We start from the raw sequence: 21,627 nt of genomic DNA, 5'->3' as shown, positions 1-21,627 counted from the left end.
CTTCGTGGAGTCGCTTAGGAAGCTAGAGTGTAGAAGGGGTCTTGCGGCTGGGATAGACGCCGGTTTCGAGTTATCAGGACATGAGGGTGAGATCTGATGAGTTGAGATGAGGACACGGCCCAGCACGACAGACAGGCTCCGACATTTCTTGGATCGCAACTCGAGGGAGCGTCGTTGTGAGGAAGGAGATGGTGATTTGATCAGGTGGATGGCATGTGGTTACCAATTGATACAAAGGGAAGCCGATATCAGGTTCCTTGTTCGAGAAGTCAAATCGGCCCTCCTGGAATAAATCGGCTTGCACGGGCTACGACCTTCTCCAAGACGTCTGGTTTTCCCCACAGTCTTGCCAGTCTCCAAGAACTGCAGGGTGTTCATCATCGAATCGCCGGTGCTTGCCGCCTGCAGAACACCGAACCGAGCATTCTACACAGGCACCCAAGAAGCAAAACACATGGCTACATCAAGCGAGATCATCAACATGCTCCTCGCTCTCAGCAGTCGCCGGCAAGAGGAGATTGACATGAGACCGGTAGACGAGACGCAGACAACGCCGAAAGGTTCATCATGCGCATCGTACGGAACAATGAGCGGCGACCAAACGACCAGTGTCCTCCTTAATCCAGAAGATTGGGAAAAGTTGCAAAGCCATGGCAAGTCCGAAGTTCACTCGCAAAGGTCGTCTTCGGCCCCGGCTGGGGATCGCAGAGAAGTCTTCAATGATGGCGCCTCGGGATCACAATGGTAAGAGAGATTATATTCCCCATTCAGCTCCAGGTCTGATTCTCGAATAGTCTAACTGGATACAGATTTTTCTTCGTTTGTCGGTGGTGCAGTTGGCGAAAATCAGCAACTTTCACCCATTTCACTAATGCATGTCATTGCGACGCACCCATTTGAGGAGCAGCGCTTCCGCTTTGAATTGGTGCCGGCAACCCCCGAAACTTCCAGAATATCGGGGATGCAAACCAATTCCAATGCCGTTTTGAGTGATGTTCACCAACAATTACCAAGCACCGACCGAGGGCCAGGGTCCTGCCCACCGGCCCCTCATTCCCCACGCCACGAGCATGGAGAGTATGCTCCGATCTGGGCGCTACATAACCTCCGCCATCCATCTCTCACTCGTTACTCGTTGTCATTGTAAAAAAGAAAGAAAGAAACACCATGGACTCCGGCGCCAAGTCGAGGGGCAAGAGATACCTCTTACTGTTTTGGCGGGTACATAGTGTACGGCTGGGATGAGCGATAGCTGGAAGCCTCGTCCATTGTATCTAGTCAGACAGAAGTTCAGTGTCAGCAAAGAAAATAAAGAAGAACCATTCGAAGAAGATCTCGCCGAGACGAGATTAAAAAAAAGTGCATCGTTCCCGGGCCCTCCCACGTACATCGCGATTCCAGATCTCTCATTCCACCCATTGACTCCTGTCGCAAAAAGTTGAAATTGCGCATTCGTACTGTGCGCATGTATTGTGCTTGTTCGTGGGACACACCGTATCGTGCCTCGTCCTCCAGAGGACTATAGTGACGGAAGAGCGCGGCACCCATGGCGGTTACTGCCAGACAGGCTGCCAGAACAATGACAATGATGGCTGAGTCGGTCAGCGCCATGTTGTTGAGTTAACGAGCGAAAGAATCGTGGCGGGTGGTATTTGGTGAATGATCTGAAAGGCCAACGGGGGTTTTGCTCAAAGGTGTTGTAGCTGTGGCCCACGGGCGTGGGTCAGTGCATAGTGGGTTGATAGATCTCGGGATGGTCCGCCGTGGAGAGCAGAGAGCGAGGCACCACTAGAAAGAGAGGAGGTGGAAGAGTCGAGGACTGGAAATGAATGGAGAGACGAGGGTTGTTGTTGAGAATGGTGGAGATGTGGTGAGATGAAGAGGGAAGATGGTGAAGGCAAGCTGTCGCGCAAAAGAGGTTTCAGAGGGCAAGAGGTGAAATAGTGAGGTACATCATTTGGTGGACAAAGACCGACCACTACTGAAAGGCACGAACTCAATCGAACCCGCTTACGCCAGCTCTTCTTTCCATGGCAGGTTTCTGCCTTGTCAACATTGTGTGTACTCGCATGTACCTTGAACCTTGATTGGGGTCGGGTAGCACGGAACGTCGGATAGTAGACCCTGGCCAAGTATGTACGACTTGACCACTACACACTTACAGAGTACATGCGTGTGTTTCACCATGAAAAATATTCGGAATGGACATTGGGTGCCTATTAGAATCACACAATCAGGAACTGCTCAAGCCTTTCCGTGGCTGAAGTTGACTTTTATTGTCAATAGGGATCGCCGACTACGAGGAGGTATAGAGTACTAATACTCAGGCGTCAGGAGTGCAAGAAGTGTATACCTACTGAATAGTAGTACTCTTAACACACATTACCTTAGGTACTACCCGTGGCACCCGCAAGTCTGAGCCCTGCATGTGATACGATCATCTATTCCTATCGTTGGGTGGGATGACCTGCAAAAGGAACAAAGGGTACATGGTACCAACCAAACTCGTCGTTTCTCGATGCTCCTTCACCAAGATGCCGAAAGCACCGGATTCCTCGAGAATCGTTTCCTGTACCTGCTCAAAATCTTCAAATCGAGTCCAGAGGCCAGGGAAGCACCAGTCTTTCCCTGGCAGATACATCACTGGAACGGCCGGCATCGAGACAGATGGAAAGTTCCAACTCCAAAAATAGTGCCGCTGACGCAACCCATGGTCTGGGACCACAGTCGCAAGTCATAATTGGCCGAGTCTCACCACGGAAGCTGCCTAAGTTGAGTGTTGGCTAAAGGCTTGAAAGCGGGCACTTTCCAGAGTGGGGCTCCAGCTCTCTACACTCCAGTCTCCACAGTCACAGTCACAACCAACTGACAAAGTACAGCACTCGATAGCAACTGAGTCAGCCGCTGTTGACTTTCTGAGTAGTCACGTTCTCACGGCCAGATCTATCCGAGTCTCGACTTTCCTCTGGGGTCTCCCAGACAAACACCTCGTCAACGTCTCGAGCTATCATTTTGACCTGTTGATTCTTGCTGACTCAAGTCACGACGGGACGGGCATCGTGATGTGGATCTCTTGCGATCCCCATTGGCTTCCTGTGTGTCTCCAGTCATCCTTTGGATACACTCTTGAGGTTGCGTATCCACGATTCCATGTTGGCTGTGATGTCGCTTATTGATGTACACGTGACACACCTATCTGGAGCAAGATCAGCCTCCGTGACGGGGAGGTTTCCCACCACAAAGGTTTAGGTACAATGTCAGGCGATAATCCCGCCGGAAACCAAATCAGTTCTGCTAAAGAGCCCACCAAAAGTCATGCCCATTTTCCAAGAAGACCCATCAAGACCAACCCAGTCACAAACGCTGCTCCTCCCGTCAGAGCCTTGCTGAGAGAGGCATTGAGCATCTCACCACCTTCAATAACCCAGTCTCGAGCCCACATGTCAACAACACCCACCCACACGAGTATCCCCGCGGAAAGTGCATCCAAGGTACCAAGCGCAATCAGGGTTCCCTTGGCATTACCGTTGAATATATGCAGCACCCCCAGCCCAATCGCCATGCCAAGAGGGGTGATCATGGCAAAGGCCCCAGCCATGACAGCCTTGGACGGGAAGATCGGACCCGACAAAGTCGCGATACGAGCTCCAAGAGCAAGGCCCTCGAAGAATTGATGGAAGATGATCACCACCAGGAGTGTCTTGTAGAACGAATTACCTGCGACCACCAAGGTCAGACCGATCAGAATGCTGTGGAACAAGACACCCGCCTCCATGATGAGAACGGAGAACTTCGTCGGAGGTCGGCTTGGGTGGCTGGAGCATCCATGACTGTGTCCCAGCCTCAGCAGACCTGATTCTTGATGGGCAGGCGCTTCCGAATCACGGAGCGTACCATCCTTGGACTGAGACTTAGGTTCGACGGCTGGGACAGCGACAACGCCTTCTTCTCGGACCTTCGTCATACGGTATCCGATGAATTCAATGAGGAAAGCCAGGAAGATTCCGGCTATGACGATTGCAGAGGCTGTTGCTTCGTATTCAAGCTCACCAAGACACTGGTTCGCGAACATCAAGGATGAGTGGGTATAAAGCTATTTTATGCTTCAGAGCCTGCTTCAAATCGTTCTCAAGGCACACGAATGGTACTCACGTGAACAAAAGCAGTTGCAACGATGATACCAGTGCCAAACTGCTTGATGACCGTTGAAAAGACGGCATTGACAGATGTAAATGGTAGTTTGGAGAGCAGAATCGGTGCAAAGACACCAACGGCGCTCGTGATGAGAACCACAAACAGTGTGCCGATGCGTAGAGGCACATCGTAATCTCGGACTTGGATGTTGCAAGACGAACCTCGATGTTCCTCGACCTCCGCAGCCACGCAGTGTCTATTTGTTGAGTGTCATTAGTAGTCGTTCGTATATATCTTGGAATTCAGACTGAACTTACTCTACACCAGCATGGAAATGACAATTCTTCTTTTCTGCCGAATCGGTCTCGGCGGAATGATCATGTTGAGGGTCGCTGCCTTCGTCATGTGTGTGGCCGTTCTGATCGTGACGCTCGTCATGCTTGCCCGCTGAATCTTCACCACCGCTTTCTTCTTTGACGAGGACTTCATTGCCCCTTGAATCGAAGCAAAACCTACCGAGTTGAGGTGTTAGAAAATGAATCGATTTGCAGACACTGCCAAGGCTTACCTTTCAGTGCCATGCTCATGACAACCGGTATATTGCGCCGGTACCGCACTTTCCGAAGTCGAGACTGCCTCAACACGGACTTCGTCACCGTGCTGATCAAAGCAGAGAATGTCAGCTCCGTGGGAATGACATCCTGTGATTGAGCTCAATACAGCACTCGTGGTCGCCGTGGCCGCATATACGCCGACTGCGCCCCAAGCGATGATAAAAGACTTGAGAAGATACATTGTAAAGCACTCTTGGAGACGCTGAGCAATATCTCGCAAAACATGATGGCTCGCAAACCATGGGCTCACTTATGAATGATACAAATCTCGTTCTGGCCGAGGACCTTGGAGATATACGTCTAGTCGATGTTGATTGCCAAGCAGGAGCGTCCCTCTCAGCTTGCACGCCAAGAGCCAAAGTAGTCCGTCTAGCGGGATGGATAACTTGACAGTGAGAGCTTTTGCTGTCTTATCTTCCTACAAGGTCCTCGTCCCAAGCGTCTTGGCAGGGCTCCGCCGTCCCGCCGTGCTTGGCAATGCGGGAAATTGCCGACTCTCCTCTGGTAGACTGGAAGGGTGGATGATATTGGTCTCTCGCTGGCTCACAAGGTACTTGGGCCATGGCAAGCGAGCCATGTCTGCCGAAATGGGTGGCTCTGATGCTTATACAACAGTCCCTCTGACTGTGATTCAGTAAGCGAGATGAAAAGCGCTTCTCTTTCTTAGGCAGGTGGGCACCTACTAGACGCTTCAATCTCCTGGAAAAATTGATTGACACGACCATCGTTATATACCGAGACATTGGCCGTCTGTACTTCTTTCAAGAGCTAATAAGAGGTCTCTCCACGGGGAGACAGTTTTTGAGCCCCGACCAAATTCCTGGACTATCTCGAGACCATGAAGACTATCTGGGGACGCGAGTCACCAAAACGAAGACACCTTAACTTTCGGGTACCATTAAACCTGATCACAGGGCATTTCAAAAGAGACTTGGTAAGCGTCTGTGGTATTGGTCATCAGCAGTACATGATTTTCGGCTGTGTTGAGGAGAAAGTGACGTTTGAGCTCGGTAGTTCTTGACCTGACCTCAGATCGCGTCCGCTCATGAACTCTGTCTATGGAAGCCAATACTGGGACGAACGATTGCCAAGTATATGAAAAAGCGTCAATAGTCGACAATCACGTATTGCCAAAGTATCTGTCCTCGGACGTGTGGAGGCTGTCGAGTCTGTCGAGTGTCGACAGCCGTGCGCTATTTGGCCCGGGCCTAGAACCTCAGCCATTCGGCTTGAGAAAGGCCCGAGGCAGCCGTCTCGACGGATCTCGCTGCGGGCGGCGATCACCGCATCAATGCCGGTTGTCTATTCTCCAAGAATGGATCTTTACGCAGTACAACACTGGATGCGCCTTCCTTCCACGCCCTACTGTATCTCCAGCTTGCTCTGGCGTTGAATTGTGTTAACACCTATATTCCTCATGCAGGGTCTCGGTTCCGCTAGCCGACCGCGTTTACCTCCCTACGCCAAACCAGCCATACCAGATTCTCCCAAAAGCTCTTAGCGCTTTGCTGTCATGAAGAACAGCAATGGGAATATCGACAAGAGGAATTAAGGTGTCCTCACGTTCTGCTGTCATCGGGAAATCATGACCCTTCCTCACTCTTATCGATGTGGGCCCAGTCGATCTGCATCTAGACTGGATAGATTCGACCCCGGCTTGCAGATCACTTCGGCAGATGCGCTAGTGGCCGAGTTATTGAGACGCCAGGGGGCAGCGGGCCTGGCACGTCGTGAACTCTTCTCCCTGACGCTTATCGCGCATCCAGATTCAGGACCAACAATCCCTTTCTCTTGACGTGAAGACCTACAGCGTGGGACGACAATCTCCAGCTGGTGGAAGAGTCTGACTTGCAGTTTGGATTGCGGGAACCACGCTGCCCTTCAACAACCATCAAGCTGGCATGGCTTCTTTTGCCGGCGTGTTTCAGGGGGCAGTCTGAGGAAAACGGGCTCGGTAAGGAGCCGGTGCTGGCGGTTCCTGTTCGAAAATATAACAAGTTGCGATTTGCAAGATTCTCGCAGGCCCGTCCTGATGACGCAGTGGTGCAGCGAGTCCGTCCCCCCAAAAAAGGGAGCTCCGCCCCTTTCGTTGCATAGGCACAGTACTCAGCCACGAAGAAAACATCAACAAACACGCATATCAGGCACACATACTGAACAATACAAAGCCCAAACTACTGTCAACTCAGAGCGAGAGGGCGCTGTCACGTCACACGATTCTTGACAGTCTCTTAGTGTTTCTGTCGTCCAAGGTATACCGCAATGCACGCTCTTTTTGCCAAGTCGGCCGATGCTGGTCCAAGGTTCAATGATCGGCGTCGATCACTCCTCCCATGAATGATTCCACATTCTGTCATCACGCGTTGACCGTGTTGTACTGATGATACCCCCTTTCAAGTGATTAAATGCACTTGTGCGGGGTTGTGTCCTACCTAGACTGTTCGCTTGTAGTGTCCTTCTTTTTCAAAACTTTCGGTGCCTGGCTATGGCTGTATTTTCGTTCCTTACCTACTAGCACTACTTGCACTCTGTCGACAGTCTTTGCCAGCAGTCTTGAATGTGGCGTCCAGATACTCGCCATGACAGGCCATATCAAGTTCGCTGATCCAGTCGGGGAGAAGAAAGAGGTGCGACTCTGCCGACGTGACACGAGAGACACGAGAGACAGCTCGACGATCGAAAAGGGCTCGATTCATCGACCACAGTCGCCTGGAAATGATGTTGTCTATCTGGAGGGATGGCAGCTCGTCCTCACAGCCATAGGGTGCGTGATGAATTGAAAGTCGAGGGACAGTCTGTCGTCAAGGGAAAGGAAGCGGAATCAAAATTAACGTGCGCATAGGCTCCTGATCGGCTTCTTTCTATCGAATTTGGACGTGACCATTGTCAGCTCCTCCTTGACAAACATCACAGACAGCTTGGAGGGGTTTGAGAAGCGAAGCTGGATCATCACGGGATACCTCGCAACTTACACTGGTAAGCTTCATGTTCGTCCACTTGAAGATCTTTTAATCCGCCTTTTCCACCCGTTTTTTGTGAGCCTAGTCGGCCAGTGCGATGAGTTTCTGGGCGGCCCTGGGAATATTGGATTGTTCATCGTGACTCCGGTGGACTGACACGAGGGTCTGGTTAGGTTTCATGGCGATATGGACCAAAGCAAGCGATATCGTCGGACGCAAGCATACTACCATCGCCGCTCTGGTGATCCTTCTCGTTTTTTCAATCGCGTGTGGGTGTGCTCAGACTGTGGACCAACTGTAAGATTTCAGAAGCCTCCCCCCTGGGGGGAGTATTCCATTACTGAGACTGTGTCTTCTTTTCTTCTCTAGGATTGTCTTTCGAGCATTGCAAGGCATTGGCGGAGCCGGTGCTTACGCGCTCGCTATCCTTTGCATCTACGAGATTGCCCCCCGCAAGAAATTACCTTTCTACAGCGCTCTCATGTCTTGTTGCTTGGCTCTGGCTTGCTTGATCGGTCCAATCATCGGAGGAGTTCTTGCGGAAGATTCGGCTTGGAGATGGGTGTTTTTCATCAAGTAAGTCGACCTGTAAAGCGACTTTGACATCAAGGATATGAATTGGGTCTGATCCTGACTGAGTCGCATAGTGCACCGCTCTGCGCCATTGCTATCATCATAGTGCTTGTGGCGATGCCCAAAAACTTCGGACTCGATCAACACAAGCCCTCATTCAGAACGAGAGCGTCCTACCGATCATTTGTACATCTGGACCTGGTGGGATCCCTGCTGATCATCACCGGCTCGTTTCTGATCGTGACCGTTTTCAATGAGACCAATCTCGCTTTCTCTTGGTCTTCAGGGGGCTCGATCGCACTTCTTGTCTTGACAGGGATCTCATGGATCGCTTTCTTCGCGTGGGAGATCTACATCTCCGATATTCCTGGGAAAGACCCGATCTTCCCTAGGCGGTGGTTCCAAGACCGAGCGTGGATGGGCATCCTCTTGTTCGTTTGACAGTCCCTTTTTGGTTTTCTTTCCACGAACCCCAGCTGACCACCGAAATACAGCACCTCTTTCGTAACGGGGGCCCCTTTCAACGTGGTCCTGGTGTACGTTCCACAACAAGCTCAGATCCTACTGAACAAGTCACCCCTCGACTCGGGTGTCTATCTCATCGGCTACTCTGCGGTGGCGGCGGCGGCGGCGGCGCTCATCAATTTTATCAGTGCCAAGGGCCGCATACCGTTTATTTACTCGCTCCTAGTGGGGTGTATCGTCCACACGGTCGGCATTGGCCTGCTATCGACCATTGCCTCGACGGAGGGCTTTCACGCCACGGACATTGTTTACGGTGTGATCGCTGGCATAGGGATCGGGATCATCATAGGCGTGCTGATGCTTTGTACACCGTACATTGTCGAGGACAGAGATCTTGGTATGTTTGAGCTCTCGCCTGACAAGACCCCCATCCTGATGAGATCGGGCACTAACCCGGGGGGCCCTTGGGGATCTTTCCAGCCATTGCCACCGGTACCGTTGTGCAATTCCGCTTTCTCGGCGGCGCTATCGGCCTTGCCATCGCGTCGAATATCCTCAACGGCCATCTGTCCAGTCATCTGCAGGGCGTCTTTTCCCCCACGAGCTGCACATTCTCCTCGAGAACGTGGGACTCATCAATGGTCTGGGGACGGCGCTACAACGGGAGGTCAAGGATGTGATTGCAGCCAGTTACACGACGCAGCTTCGGGTCATGATTGGCTTTGCCGCCGTTCAACTGCCTGCGGTGTTATTGCTGTTGCAGCGAGGAAAGCGGCCATTCGCCGTGAATAGAGAGTCGAATGATTAGTACGCACCGAGTCCCGTACTGGTCGTCGGACTCGGGCGTTATCGCGTGCTAGCAATTCGGGAGGTGGTTGGAATCAAATTGTGTTGGGTTAGGTTTTCTTGAGAAAAGGATTTTTCCACCCTTTGTCATGCGTCTGCCTCGGAGGAGGGCCTCGGAGGAGAGGAAAGGATTCGCGTAGAAGTGTAGGACGAGGTTGGACTAGTAGCAGCTTGGTCCCAGCACCTAGCCACATTGGACCGACTCGACATCCTTAGGTCGTCCACCACTTTCTTAGTGTAGCGCTCGGGCTATCGACTGGAAAATACACCCCTCCCCAGCGTCCCAGGGCCAGCACTCCATGAAAGAGATTATCTTGATCGGTTGACATGCGGGGTATGCGTGAGGACTCGACTAATCCATGAGTGGGGTCGCTTACCCGAGGTCCATTGAGATAAGCTGGCTGCTGGAGGATCAGATCGATGATAGAGAAGGTTTCTATCGGGAAGGCAGAGAGCAGAGAGCAGAGAGCAGAGAGCACACTGAAGGCGATAAGGTTGAAATCTCCACTAACTAAATGGTGGAAGCCGCCCTTCCCCCTCCCTCAATGTCGACCAGTCCCGCTCGACGACTGCCCCGTGCCCCGTGCCCAGATGAGGTTATCAGAGTCAGAGACAGTCGAAGGATTTATGATTCTTTTTATTTTTTTGGATTTCTCGATTTCTCTTTGGCTGCCAGAGGATATGCTAGAATGCTGGACGGGTAGACGTTTTTGCTGTTAGCTCCATGCAGGATTCTGCGCAAGCGGATGGATCTGGTTGCCATCTAAGATCAAGTCGGGTCACTCGGGGGTAGGTCGGGTAATTCCATAGTACAACTACACTGTACAGTGTACAGGCAACAGTGTACACTTACAGTCGTAGTAGGACTACAGTAGGTGACTAGGTTCAAGTTAGGGTTGCATGTCCCCGGAGCGGCAGCAACAATATATAACGGGCGGTACCCGAACACCTCCCAACTTCCCATGTCGTAGTCGACTAGGTTCATAGTAGACTAGGAGTAGTATTACAGTACTACTGTACTACTGCACTACAGTACTACAGTACCAAGTCAGTCCTAATTGATAACTAACCTACTGACGAGACGTTAACGATCTAAAGTACCTCAAGGCCATACCTACTATCCAATCCTCAAACCTACCCCCTCGGTAAACTAACCTTGGCGTATCTGCGCTGTTGAACCCGGGATTCAGGTTCAATCTCAAAAGAATGACGCCAGCTTCCAGGGAGAGGATAGGATAGAATTTGGAGTCCATCACCTCGTGATTGAAAATGAATGGCAGATTTGCCTGCCCCGAAGCGACGTCACGAAACATAATCATCCAGTGAGACAGTCCATGTGTCGTGTACTGGACGGCTGGACGGCGTACGCTGCCCGAGAATCGATCTGCAGAGCGATAGTGCTCAAGCCGACGATTAGGTACGTGGCCAAGGCCGCGCAAGTCAGAAGGCTATCCCAAATAAACTAGGTTCGGTTCCCAGTTCCAATGTTCGGAGGACCAGCCATGGCAGGTCCGGTCCCAGATCAGGAGAGGCCAGTCCAAGGCTCGTCCAAGGCCCACAGCACCAAAATGTTCAGACCAGGTACGGAGTCCACCGTTCAAGGGATCTCGTTCCCCCCCCCCAGAACAGATCCATCCGCGCTTCAATTTGCCCAACCGGCGCTCTCTTGGCCTCGTAATCAATCTAAAAGGGCATGGTGGCGAATCACAATCAGAGCGCAAGGGCTGCTTTGGGGCGAGATGTCCAGCCCGACGCTTTCATCGGGTCCCCGTCCCCCGCAGGAACCGTGTTTTTCTTTTTCTTTTTTTCTTTCTTTTTTTTTTTAAAAAAAAAAATTTCAAATTTTGAATTTTGATTCTTAACTCTTCTGCCTAGATTGCTTGTATCTGTCAAGACTATCACGATGACTGGTCTGGCGATGCGTTTTCCTCTCTCTCTGCCAGACCCCCCTCTGGTTTGTCTGACTATGTTGTATGCTTGGGACGGGCATGAACCGCAAGATGTCGAGATCATGAACTGAGTCATGGGGAAGCTGCAAGAGGATGGTCGTAGTTTCGCCGACCCCGGGCCCGAATACGCGCTGAACCCGGTGGTCGGAGGGGAGTCTTGAGACCCTTTGGGACGGTAGCTTCTTGACTACTGCATCTTGGCAGCTGGTCGGTGGAGACGGAGGTTGTCCATTGGTCTTGAACATGCCTCGAGCCACGTTTAATCTACCTGCAACGAGACGGGCTCGAGGGTGCTACTGCTACAATGTTCAGGGTCAACTGTCGAGGCCTCGAGACGGTAGCAGGCTAGCAACGCTCTCGATCGGCATGTTATCGGGTTCCTAAGGAGGGGGAAAGGGTTCATAAAACATGACACCGTCCTTTTCACCAGAGGAAGAATGTGTCTCGAGGATCCGTGGAACTCAGATATCCAGGGATGTTTGTTGACCGACGGAAAATAAACTTGCAGACGTGCAGGCGTGCAGACGTGCAGAGACAGATTCATCATCCTTATCATGATCGATCCATGTTCCCATGCAACAGACCAAAGTCCTCAGAGCGATTAAGCCTGCTCCAGAGAATTTCCCACTAGCACGTATTCCGTTGGGACTTGTCCGGTCCCGACACGGACAGCATTCTACGCGCCAAGCGACCAATGCCTGAGTTGACTTTCTCCAACCATGCGACACCGTCCACGGTCCTCGAAAAAGCCAAATGGCTTTGAGGGGGGAAAGAGGCATTCAGGATGGACGGACTACAGTAAATAGTGTTTCGCCCATTCTCAGGAGGACGTTAAGCGGGGAAAGGACCAGCTAGTGGTCTTTTTTTTTCGTTCTCTCTCGGTCTGCGTGGCTGCTTTCGTCGGGGCGGGCAACTAGCCTGCCCATCGGGGGGAGGGTACCCCCGTTCAACCCCTGGATGAGCAGAGGAGACGCATTCCACAATGACACCAATTCATCTGCACTGCACATCCAAGGCATTGTTCGCTCTTGATTTCGCCCCCCCTCGACGGACGAGGGAATTGAACTGCTGTGGATTCTTGAACACTGACACTCCCCCCCCCCCCTCCTCCTCGGAAAGTTGCGCAAGTGTTCCGGTCGTATCTACAGACATACCCGGTCTCCATTATCCTCTCAATTAGATCCAGTGACAAAACCTCCCCAGTGTTGTTCAAAGTCCCTGATTTCCACACACACACACATACACACTCCCAATCGAAGGCTTGATCGTCATTGCCATCCGTTGCTCCAAATCACCAATGGATTTACATGGCCTCGGCGTGATGGGGGCCCAAGTGACCACCCCCCACAAGAACAACGATGAAGAGAAGACGCCGACGACCACAACCACGGAGGCATCGTCACTCTCAATCCAATCCACCCCGACCAACGAGGACCGCCGATGTCAGGACTTTGATCCCACGTTGGGCGCAAAGCCCTACTCGCCATTTTACCCACACGAGTCGCCGACCGCGTCGCGTGAACAACTCACGCTGGAGATGAAGCACACCGAGCGCGACTGTAGCGGACTTCGAGATATCGAGAGTATCGATCCATACCAGACGACCACGAGAACCGAGAGCCCTCGACGGTCCAAGCTGTGGGGAGCAGATCAGCCGCGCCGCTCATGCTTACAGTCTCTCACGCCGCGACAACGCTTGGCCTTGAAGGCAGTCATAGCCATCGTGATCGTGGGCACAATGATCGCCATCGCGTTGGGAATCACGGCTGCGGTGGGTGGAGCCTCCTGGAGAAAGAGCACACAGCAGGTGGCAATGGGCGGGTGATGGTAAGTTCCCATATCTTGAGCTCCCCCTCTCCCTCCTAAGTTGAAGCCAGACACACCCGAAAGGAGATCTCACTGGCGGCATTGCACCGGAACTTGGGGGAAATGGCTGATCCTCGGCGATAGGAACCCGAGTCACTGTTGGCTGTCAGTCTCAAGTGGATCGTGAGAGACTATACCTTCGTTATCACACAGAGACAATTCGCGGTCCCATCATATAGTAGAGCCATGCTGGGATCAGGTTCAGCGCGGGCGCTGTTCCATACCTGGGACTTGTGATTGTCCCTCTTCCCGTGGGTCAGATCCAGAGGGTCACCTACCGCGTCCAGTGCGTTCGAGCGTGTTAATGCCTAGTTTCCACCAAATGCATCGCTGGAGTTTTTGTCAAGTTCACATACAAATCGGCTCAGCGCTCTCAGAATGCTCGTGTTTGTCACGCTGTCGGATTCCTGTACAGTAGCTTCTGCTGATCCTCCACCGGTTCTATTTTTCATGAGCGGACTTTGAGCACATTCCCCCCCCCAATGTGTGGATCGCCCAATACATGAAGGCTTTGCCCAAGACGCCATACCAGCGACTCGGCATCACACTGTAGAGAATAAAGATCAGATTCAAGGTATAAATGCATCGCAACCCACGCAATCCAGACGCCAGAGCCGGATCCAGCTCCCCCTCGCGATGAGACTGTTCGAGACCTCGACGACCCGCACGTAACTCGGGAGATGCAAGTTCCCCACTGCAGGAACAACAACGGGCCGAACACGTGACCCCACCCGCATCTACAAAAAGCCGCCGAAAATTCCCAGCTGGCTTTGTTTCTTTCTTCATCAAAAAAGCATCAGAGCCTGCCACGACCCCCGCTCGGTCTTCGAGACGAGTTTCACGGCGACGGGTTGCCTTCGGCCCTTCGGGGCTGATCGGCTCTGTAGAGTAACTTCCCCGATAGGAAGTTCGCCTCCCGTTGGGTCTTCTTCAGTGAGGGCGATGGGAGGGGAATGTCGAAGACGGGACACATCCCTTGTGTTAGAAGAGAATTCAGTCTTGGTAGTATGGTAGTCTGGCGTTCCAATTCGATGGACGCTAGCCATCTGATCTGGCCTTGCCATTGTAGTCTCATAATCTGCCAAAAGCGTCTTGCGTTTATGGGAGCAGCCTTGTGCGATTGAAGCATCTGCGGTATGCTCTTGTCGCAGGGCACTAGCAAAAGCATGTGACCTCACGTCGCGCATGGGAATCAATCGGCCTTTTGTTTTACGGTGTTGGCATGGCTATGTATGGGAATAGGAACTACTCGTCTGATAGCACTGGGTAGCATCCGTCATTGCATATTGCTCGATGATCGAGATTGGCCAAGACAATGCTTTTGTGACCTAGAATCGTTGCCCTAGAATCGTTGCCCTAGAATCGTTGCCCAATCTCGAATCCCGAGCATCGGAAAATATGTCTGAGCAGTGCACTGAGAATGCCAGTACTGTAAGTGTTGCGCGGGAAGTTGAAAAATGCCCGGAAATTGCATCTCCTGTCAAGGTACACTTGGGAGACAGGACACCTTGTGCTACAGAGTTACAATTGACTCTCCGCGTTGTCAACACCCGTCATCAACAGGAGCAACAAAGGACAGGCAGGCTTCTCGCCTTGGTAGGGTGGCCGGTCCCCCCTGCCAAATGCCAGCTCCTGGACGATCTACGCTCCGCATGAACTTGAGAATGTTACGATGCCCTTCAACTTGGGAAAACAAACATCATCGCCGTGATTCCAGGGGCATTTGTTGTGACGAGAACCCGGATGGTTCATTCCCACTGGCATTCTGTCGGTATGACCGGCATTGACAGGTTGTCAGGGTCTCATCTGGGCTCGAAAGCCAAACATTCCTGGCTCAGCATGGCGCAAGAGGCTCTGAATGCCAAACATGAATGGACGTATTAAAGCTCGTCTGAGATCCAGCAGCTATGCAATCTCGTTCGATATCATTGTGCATCACGCTCATTTCAACCAAACCCTGTGGCCCAATACTGATTGCTGCCCACTAATCTCGCACAATCCATCCTCCTTCTATTTCTCAGTAACTTCGAAAAGCGCCATCTCTATATCACAATGAAGGGCTTCATTGGTGGAATCCCCATCGCCTTGCTGGCTATTGCCGCGCAGGCCATGGAGCATGGCCCTGTGAGTCACTATACCAATCAACCCAGACACATCGAATTACTTTTGAGAGGCCAGGACTAATGATGTGATTAGCAGGGCGACGCCAACGGCGATGTTGCTCCTCTGGGTGCGACTGTCATCGGCGGGCCTTCTGGCAATGATGCGGACGGTGGCTTCGACTTTGGTGTCAATGTTCAGACCAAGACCAATGTCGACGAGTATAGCAAAGATGACCACTCCATTAAGGTCAAGGAGACGGATATCCACCTTCCTCCTCACGGCCACGGAGCTCCAATGTTCGCACCTGGCGCTGGCCCATTCCACGAGCGCCGCTCTCCTCAGTTTGGCAACACGGTCATCGGCGGACCTAGCGGCGACGATGAGGGGCAAATCTTCGATATGTCAATGATCGCCAACATCCAGACTAGTGTTGATGAATACTCCAAGGATGACCACTCGATCAAGGTCAAGGAGACGGATGTCCACCCTCCTCCCGTTTTCCACGCCCCAGGTCCCTATGGCGGGCCTGGTGCTCACGGTGGCCCTGGTCCCCAAGGCAATGGCTTTGACAAGCGTCAGGCACCTGAAGTTGGTGGCACAGTCATCGGTGGCCCTGGAAGCAATGCGGCTCCCTGGAAGCACGGCTCCACTGTGATCGGTGGTCCGTCTGGGGACGATGCGGGACAGACCTTCTCTCGACCCATCAATGTCGATGTCGCGACTTCAATCAAGGAGCACTATGAGGACGATCATTCGGTTGACATCGATCAAAAGAATGTCTTCCTTCCACCTCACTTCCCTGCCCACGGCGGTCATGGTCCTGCTGTCACCCATGGCGGTCCGTTCCGTCGTGCCTATTCTCCTGACCGTGCGGTTGGCGGCGCCACCGCCATCGGTGGCCCTTCTGGCGACGATCAGGGTAGCAACTTCTTCAACCCTACATCCGTAGGTGTTGATACCGATGTCAAGGAGCACCACGAGGATAACCATGCCGTCAATGTTGACAGCACTACTGTCACCCCTCCTCAGAACGACGTTCCTCACATGCCTTGGATGCCCTACAAGGACAACACTCCCATCAGCCACCCCGGTCCTATCGCCGCCGACAACCAGTCCGGTCAAGCTCCCCAAGGGCCCATGACCGAGTCCGAGGAACCTTCTTCTGTTGACCCCACCCGTCAGGACGGCCCTCAGTCTGAGGATGCCTCTGAGTGCATGCCCCAGACTCACGAGGTCGTTCACACCGTAACCAAGACCGAGTACAAGGATGTCCAGTCCACAGTGACCGTCTACGCGACTCCTGTTGAGTCCCATGCCATGCAGATGCCCACCGCTACACCTTCCTCTCATGCCGCTCAGCCACCTGTCGACCAGAAGAACAGCTACCACCCGAGCTCCGCGGCTCCTTCTTCCAGCTATGACTACCCCTACCCCTCGCAGTCATCCGCCAGCTCTCCTGCCAGCTATTCCATGATCCCAGTTGATGTGCCCGCTGCCTCCTCGTCCCACGCTCCCGCGGCCTACGCCACCCCATCCGGCAGCTACGCTGTCCCCAGTGGTGCTGATGCTCTCCGTCATCCTTCAGGCCGCCCATCTGGGTCCGCCACTCCCTCCGCTTACATGTTTGAAGGTAGTGCTGCTCGCATCTCGGGTGGGTTTGCATCTGCGGTTGCTGCCGTTGTCGGTGTTCTGGCCTTTGTGCTGTAAAATGATGTTTCCCTCCGCCCCGGGTGCATCAATTTGTAACTGGGCCTTCTTTCGCATTCTCGTGCTGCCGTGCGCTCGGCAGTTCTAATGTCTTCTTTTCAGTCTTCCACACGGTCTCCAGAGAGACTCGATGTCTTGATAATGTTCAATGTCGTTCCATGTTCTGGCGTCATGAGTCTTCTGTCTTTTTCATTCTCAATACAATATCAATCCATCTAAAAGCCTCACCACAGACAAGCTCCTTAGGACTGATCTCGTACATTCCCCACACGTTGGCACCCCATATCCCCGGTCCTTTGAGGTCATCATTTGTTCATACATCCTCTCGCCCGGATTTCAAGATCATGTGACACCCCAGTGACCGTCCCATGCATTCTCGAGTTTCCACCTGTGGGTCCCATCGCCTCGATCCAGCTCCCGCAGCTCTCTGCATCGACACGATGAAATCGCCTCAATGGCCATCATTGATCGGGTGTGGAGAAAACTCCTGCAGATATGCTTCTTTCAACGATTGTCGATCGCTGAACGATCTCCGGTATTCTCCATCCTCACTCGTGGAAGGGCTACGACCCGTCATGGTGACTCAAGGGTTTCCCTCCTACGCTGTGAGATCATCCGTTCATCATCGCATGGCCATGCAGTATGACAAGGTCGGTGACATCAATCGGGTTAGATCTTGGAAGATGTGTTCATTTGTTTTGCTTTGCTTGAGTGTCTGAGCAGTATAATTACCCTCAGATAGAAGTCTCTTTCAAAACATACATTTTCCTTTTCATCCCAAAGCTATTGCGAGCTCTCGTTCCATCGGATTTCACTCCACCAGCACGCGAAACCCTACAACAACACTATATACACCGTCTGCATCAAACCAATAATCCTCAAACCCTGCACTCCCCCTCCCATCCACCTAAAATCCTCCGAGTCCCGACTCTCCAACATGGTCCAACAAGGTCAAAACCCCCACCAAGGCGGCAGCCTCTCCGACTTCGCCGTCAACGGCACCACCATCCCCAACGACGCCGGCAAGATGAACGTCCTCCCGTCCGTCCCTCGCCCGGACCAACGCGCCGACAATCCCGCCTTTGAAAACGCGGGTCTCGCCCAGCCGTCCACGGCCTTTGCCGCGGACAATGCCACCGATCTGCCCCGTTCCACGCGCGACGTCGGCCAGACGGGCGAGGTGGTTACCGGGACGGGGGACTCGTTGCCCGCGACGATCGAGTCGAAGCGCGCTTTTATGGGGAATAATGAGCCCAAGGGGGTGAGTCGGGCTCGGGATGAGAAGCATCATGTGCAGACTCGGAGTCGGTTTGATACGTATGCGCGTGAGGACGAGGATGCTGCGCAGAATGTGGGGGAGCATCAGTTGCGTAATGAGTGATTTTCTTTCTTGGGTGACATGGGAGACGTGGGCTGAGAAGCGTTATATTGTGTATGTTTACGATGATCAATGCACTGATGATGAATTTTCCCTGATGTATTCATCAATAAGAGGGCAGCATGACTCGCGTTGAAAAGAGGATGTAACCATGTTGAAGAGATAATCAGGTCAAGATTGTAGATCAAATTCCGGCGCAACAAACCCCCTGTAAAGTTCGTCCAGTACTTGACGTTTTCTCTTGCGATCAGCAAGTTCCGCCTCTTCTTCTTCGTCCGGCTCATCGTCCGGTTGACGTGAGACCCAGGTGCGGATAGTGCCATCGCCGTGTGCTGAGAATAGTTCAGCACCCTCACCGGAGGCCCCGTTACCTCTCCACGCTAGGTCGTTGATACGGGCGCCGCTAAGTGCACTCGCACGACCCCGGGCCACATGCGACCCGGTCATCAGCCCCGGCACCCGGAGACGTTTGATATAGGTCCCTTCCCGGAGCTCAAACATGAAGATCTCACCTCGATCATCCTGTTCGTTGAAGTTGGGCCACAGTAACGTCTCTTGTCCGGGCCCCGTGAAGCTCTTCGGAACAAGCAGCGGCGCCCGCTCGGCCAAGTGCGATGTGGAGCTATTTCGAACTCGAGGGCCGAAATGGGCCAAGGTGTTCGCGCCAGTCCCCGAATCCCAAACCCTTATCCGCGAGTCTTGGCCCGTCGTGACAATGTGGCTGCCGTTGGAAGTCCACCGCACCCCAGTGACGGGCCCATTGTGCGCACGAGCGTTTCGTGAGAAAGCAGCTCGACTCTCGAAGGACTCGGGGACCGAGCCAGATCCTGGAACTGCTAGGCCGACCGGATCGTCCATATCCAGAGTAGCGATTGCAGAGTTGTGGCCTCCCCGGCGGACATCGAAGATGATGACTCGGTTGTCGACGGATCCGGATGCGAGGAGATGCGGCCGATGAGGGGCCCACGCAACGGACAGCACTGCAGCGTTATGACCTGGTAGCCCTTGCGTGGCTAGCCCGGATCGGAGATCGACCAGTCGAACAGCGTGCTCGGAGGTAGCGACTGCCACCAGCAAGGTCGAGCCGGGCTGTGATGAGAAAGAGTGCGCATACGGCGTACAATCAAGATTGAAAGTATGTACCGGGGTAATTCCAGGTGGCTCCAGAGCCGACAGTTTCAATGTGCAGTCATGAGATGTCGAAAAGATTGTGGACGGGACTGGGTCGAATGGGTATATGGAAAGCGATGTGATCGCATGTGTGTGTGCGTCCTTGTGTGAGGACTTGCTGACTGTTGCGCATGCGCGATGGATGTGATGAAGATCCGAGCCTCGGCTTTCAAGATCCCAAAGATGTATGGATGGATCTGCGCCACCAGAGATCATACTATCCTTGTTAGAAGTTGATTGACGATAATAGCGGATAGGCCCTTGATGAACATACTAACGGCCCTCAAATTGATCAATTGCCAGACAGTTCACCCCGGAGGGATGGCCCACAACACTCTCAGACGTCGCACCATCTTCCTCATCAAAGGGCGTCCCATCGCGCTCATCTCGGTTATTGGACTCAGGCGCAGCTCTGCGGTTGGAGAATCGAATTCCCGGCGCGGGCTCGAGATTGTGCACCAGCTGGGTGGTATGTGCAGTGTGAAATGTCTTTGGCAGCACAGACCCGAGGGCTCTGTTAAGAAGATAGGAATTCATTCATACATTCACGTGGTGGGCCGGCGCAAAACACAGCACGAGGTGAAGTGTGTAAAGACACGAGCTGCCTTTGTAGCCACGGTCCGGAATCTCATACATGCAGCAAGTCCAGGCTCAACCCCAGTCCTTTGGACGGATGACCTCATCGGGTCAAAGTTCTGCCGGCGCAATCAATTTTGGATAGGTCGCGGCGACCGTTGTTACCCGCAGGTGAGGATGACATGCAGGTTGTTTTGATCAATCGCTCACGGAGACTCAGCTCGAAGCTGCTGGCAGCGCTCGAGAATGGCATATAGCGAGTCGGGTAATGCGACTCGAGAGCATTCTCTCGCGCTTCCCGAGGACGACACCGATGCCGTCGAGAGCGAGTATTCCTACAAGCAGACACGACGAACCACCAATGTTTACGATGCCGTTGCTGGTGAGAATTCGGGTGCGCAGCATTTCACCACGAGGAAAACCGTCTAACTGTCTTTATAGGCCGAGTCAATCGAAAGGGCCACCACCCCGACGAAGCTTTTGCGTCTCGATATCGCGACACCGCGTCGTCAGGAGCTCGATCGCTCCGACCGGAGGAAGTTTTATTTCGCACACATAACAACCCGATCGACTTTGACGAGGCGGAATACTTTGCTCATGAAAGACTACCGTCTCAACGCGCTCTGCCGAGGTCTGACGTTCTCGAAGCTCTTCACGCTTACGCGGCCGACTTTTACGAATTCGCGACAGACGACCACGGACTCCACGATCACCACAGTATGGACGAGACAGCCTTGATCGCGTTGGGCATACTCGTGGAGGAGATGGCGAAAGAGGCTCTAGGAGAGACGGGCGATCTCGTTCTCGTGGAGGGCGAAGAGTTGATCGACGATCTTCATGGTATGGCTACACAGCGCGACGCCGCGCCTGCACCGCGATCACGAGATTCGAGTCAGCGAAGGAAAAGATCACTCAATAGCGCCGTGGATGTGGACCAGGTGCAGGAGAAGCCCAAGGATACTGGGCGCAAGAAGAAACGGCGTAAGATCAGAAGCAAGTCTACGAATGCGGATGCAGACACTGAGCTCGATGAACGGTGAGAGGCCGTTCAACAATAAAGTATTGAGTTCATCATCATCGCCATTTCGAGCAACCTGGCCCAGAGCCACCTACACGTCTCAACTGTTTTGATCTCCGACGCGTTCGAATACAGAGTACAGACTCGACAGTGTGATTCTGTTCTGTGAACGACCATGTCTCATGAAGCTGGACTATGTCTATCGACCACGTTAAAGCCCTTCACTGTCCGCACCATTTGAAGGATAGATCCAGCGCCGGATGCCCCA

At 53.0% G+C, this 21,627-nt stretch overlaps 10 protein-coding genes across 10 annotated transcripts; 6 read left to right on the top strand and 4 right to left on the bottom strand.

Annotated features, from left to right (window-relative positions):
* Positions 1 to 481: 481 nt before the first annotated feature.
* Positions 482 to 748, top strand: N7539_006570 (uncharacterized protein; the record flags this gene model as incomplete). Its single annotated transcript, XM_056936171.1, has 1 exon — positions 482 to 748. One exon carries the CDS (start codon positions 482 to 484, stop codon positions 746 to 748), a length of 267 nt encoding a protein of 88 aa, XP_056788106.1.
* A 458-nt stretch (positions 749 to 1,206) lies between these two features.
* N7539_006569 (uncharacterized protein) lies at positions 1,207 to 1,611 on the bottom strand (the record flags this gene model as incomplete). The annotated part of the gene is made up of 2 exons (XM_056936170.1): positions 1,207 to 1,274; positions 1,389 to 1,611. The coding sequence occupies 2 exons, from the start codon at positions 1,609 to 1,611 to the stop codon at positions 1,207 to 1,209; spliced, it is 291 nt and encodes a 96-aa protein (XP_056788105.1).
* Positions 1,612 to 2,437: 826 nt separating this feature from the next.
* Positions 2,438 to 2,659, bottom strand: N7539_006568 (uncharacterized protein; the record flags this gene model as incomplete). The annotated part of the gene is made up of 1 exon (XM_056936169.1): positions 2,438 to 2,659. The coding sequence occupies one exon, from the start codon at positions 2,657 to 2,659 to the stop codon at positions 2,438 to 2,440; it is 222 nt and encodes a 73-aa protein (XP_056788104.1).
* Positions 2,660 to 3,313: 654 nt separating this feature from the next.
* zrfC (putative ZIP Zinc transporter) lies at positions 3,314 to 4,929 on the bottom strand (the record flags this gene model as incomplete). Its single annotated transcript, XM_056936168.1, has 4 exons — positions 3,314 to 4,093; positions 4,153 to 4,390; positions 4,452 to 4,646; positions 4,703 to 4,929. The coding sequence occupies 4 exons, from the start codon at positions 4,927 to 4,929 to the stop codon at positions 3,314 to 3,316; spliced, it is 1,440 nt and encodes a 479-aa protein (XP_056788103.1).
* A 2,398-nt stretch (positions 4,930 to 7,327) lies between these two features.
* N7539_006566 (uncharacterized protein) lies at positions 7,328 to 9,554 on the top strand (the record flags this gene model as incomplete). The annotated part of the gene is made up of 7 exons (XM_056936167.1): positions 7,328 to 7,512; positions 7,591 to 7,724; positions 7,882 to 8,005; positions 8,078 to 8,284; positions 8,356 to 8,712; positions 8,776 to 9,143; positions 9,331 to 9,554. The coding sequence occupies 7 exons, from the start codon at positions 7,328 to 7,330 to the stop codon at positions 9,552 to 9,554; spliced, it is 1,599 nt and encodes a 532-aa protein (XP_056788102.1).
* A 3,284-nt stretch (positions 9,555 to 12,838) lies between these two features.
* On the top strand, positions 12,839 to 13,366 carry N7539_006565 (uncharacterized protein; the record flags this gene model as incomplete). Its single annotated transcript, XM_056936166.1, has 1 exon — positions 12,839 to 13,366. The coding sequence occupies one exon, from the start codon at positions 12,839 to 12,841 to the stop codon at positions 13,364 to 13,366; it is 528 nt and encodes a 175-aa protein (XP_056788101.1).
* Positions 13,367 to 15,459: 2,093 nt separating this feature from the next.
* CweA (uncharacterized protein) lies at positions 15,460 to 17,217 on the top strand (the record flags this gene model as incomplete). Its single annotated transcript, XM_056936165.1, has 2 exons — positions 15,460 to 15,531; positions 15,607 to 17,217. The coding sequence occupies 2 exons, from the start codon at positions 15,460 to 15,462 to the stop codon at positions 17,215 to 17,217; spliced, it is 1,683 nt and encodes a 560-aa protein (XP_056788100.1).
* Positions 17,218 to 18,154: 937 nt separating this feature from the next.
* On the top strand, positions 18,155 to 18,598 carry N7539_006563 (uncharacterized protein; the record flags this gene model as incomplete). Its single annotated transcript, XM_056936164.1, has 1 exon — positions 18,155 to 18,598. The coding sequence occupies one exon, from the start codon at positions 18,155 to 18,157 to the stop codon at positions 18,596 to 18,598; it is 444 nt and encodes a 147-aa protein (XP_056788099.1).
* Positions 18,599 to 18,766: 168 nt separating this feature from the next.
* On the bottom strand, positions 18,767 to 20,302 carry N7539_006562 (WD repeat protein; the record flags this gene model as incomplete). Its single annotated transcript, XM_056936163.1, has 2 exons — positions 18,767 to 19,982; positions 20,040 to 20,302. 2 exons carry the CDS (start codon positions 20,300 to 20,302, stop codon positions 18,767 to 18,769), a joined length of 1,479 nt encoding a protein of 492 aa, XP_056788098.1.
* Positions 20,303 to 20,587: 285 nt separating this feature from the next.
* N7539_006561 (uncharacterized protein) lies at positions 20,588 to 21,381 on the top strand (the record flags this gene model as incomplete). The annotated part of the gene is made up of 2 exons (XM_056936162.1): positions 20,588 to 20,735; positions 20,783 to 21,381. 2 exons carry the CDS (start codon positions 20,588 to 20,590, stop codon positions 21,379 to 21,381), a joined length of 747 nt encoding a protein of 248 aa, XP_056788097.1.
* Between the last annotated feature and the right edge of the window lie 246 nt (positions 21,382 to 21,627).

Source organism: Penicillium diatomitis (assembly GCF_028827545.1).
Source record: "Penicillium diatomitis strain IBT 30728 chromosome Unknown utg000009l_segment0_segment0, whole genome shotgun sequence".
In the NCBI taxonomy this organism is placed as follows: domain Eukaryota; kingdom Fungi; phylum Ascomycota; class Eurotiomycetes; order Eurotiales; family Aspergillaceae; genus Penicillium; species Penicillium diatomitis.
This window is presented reverse-complemented; position numbering and strand designations above follow the sequence as displayed.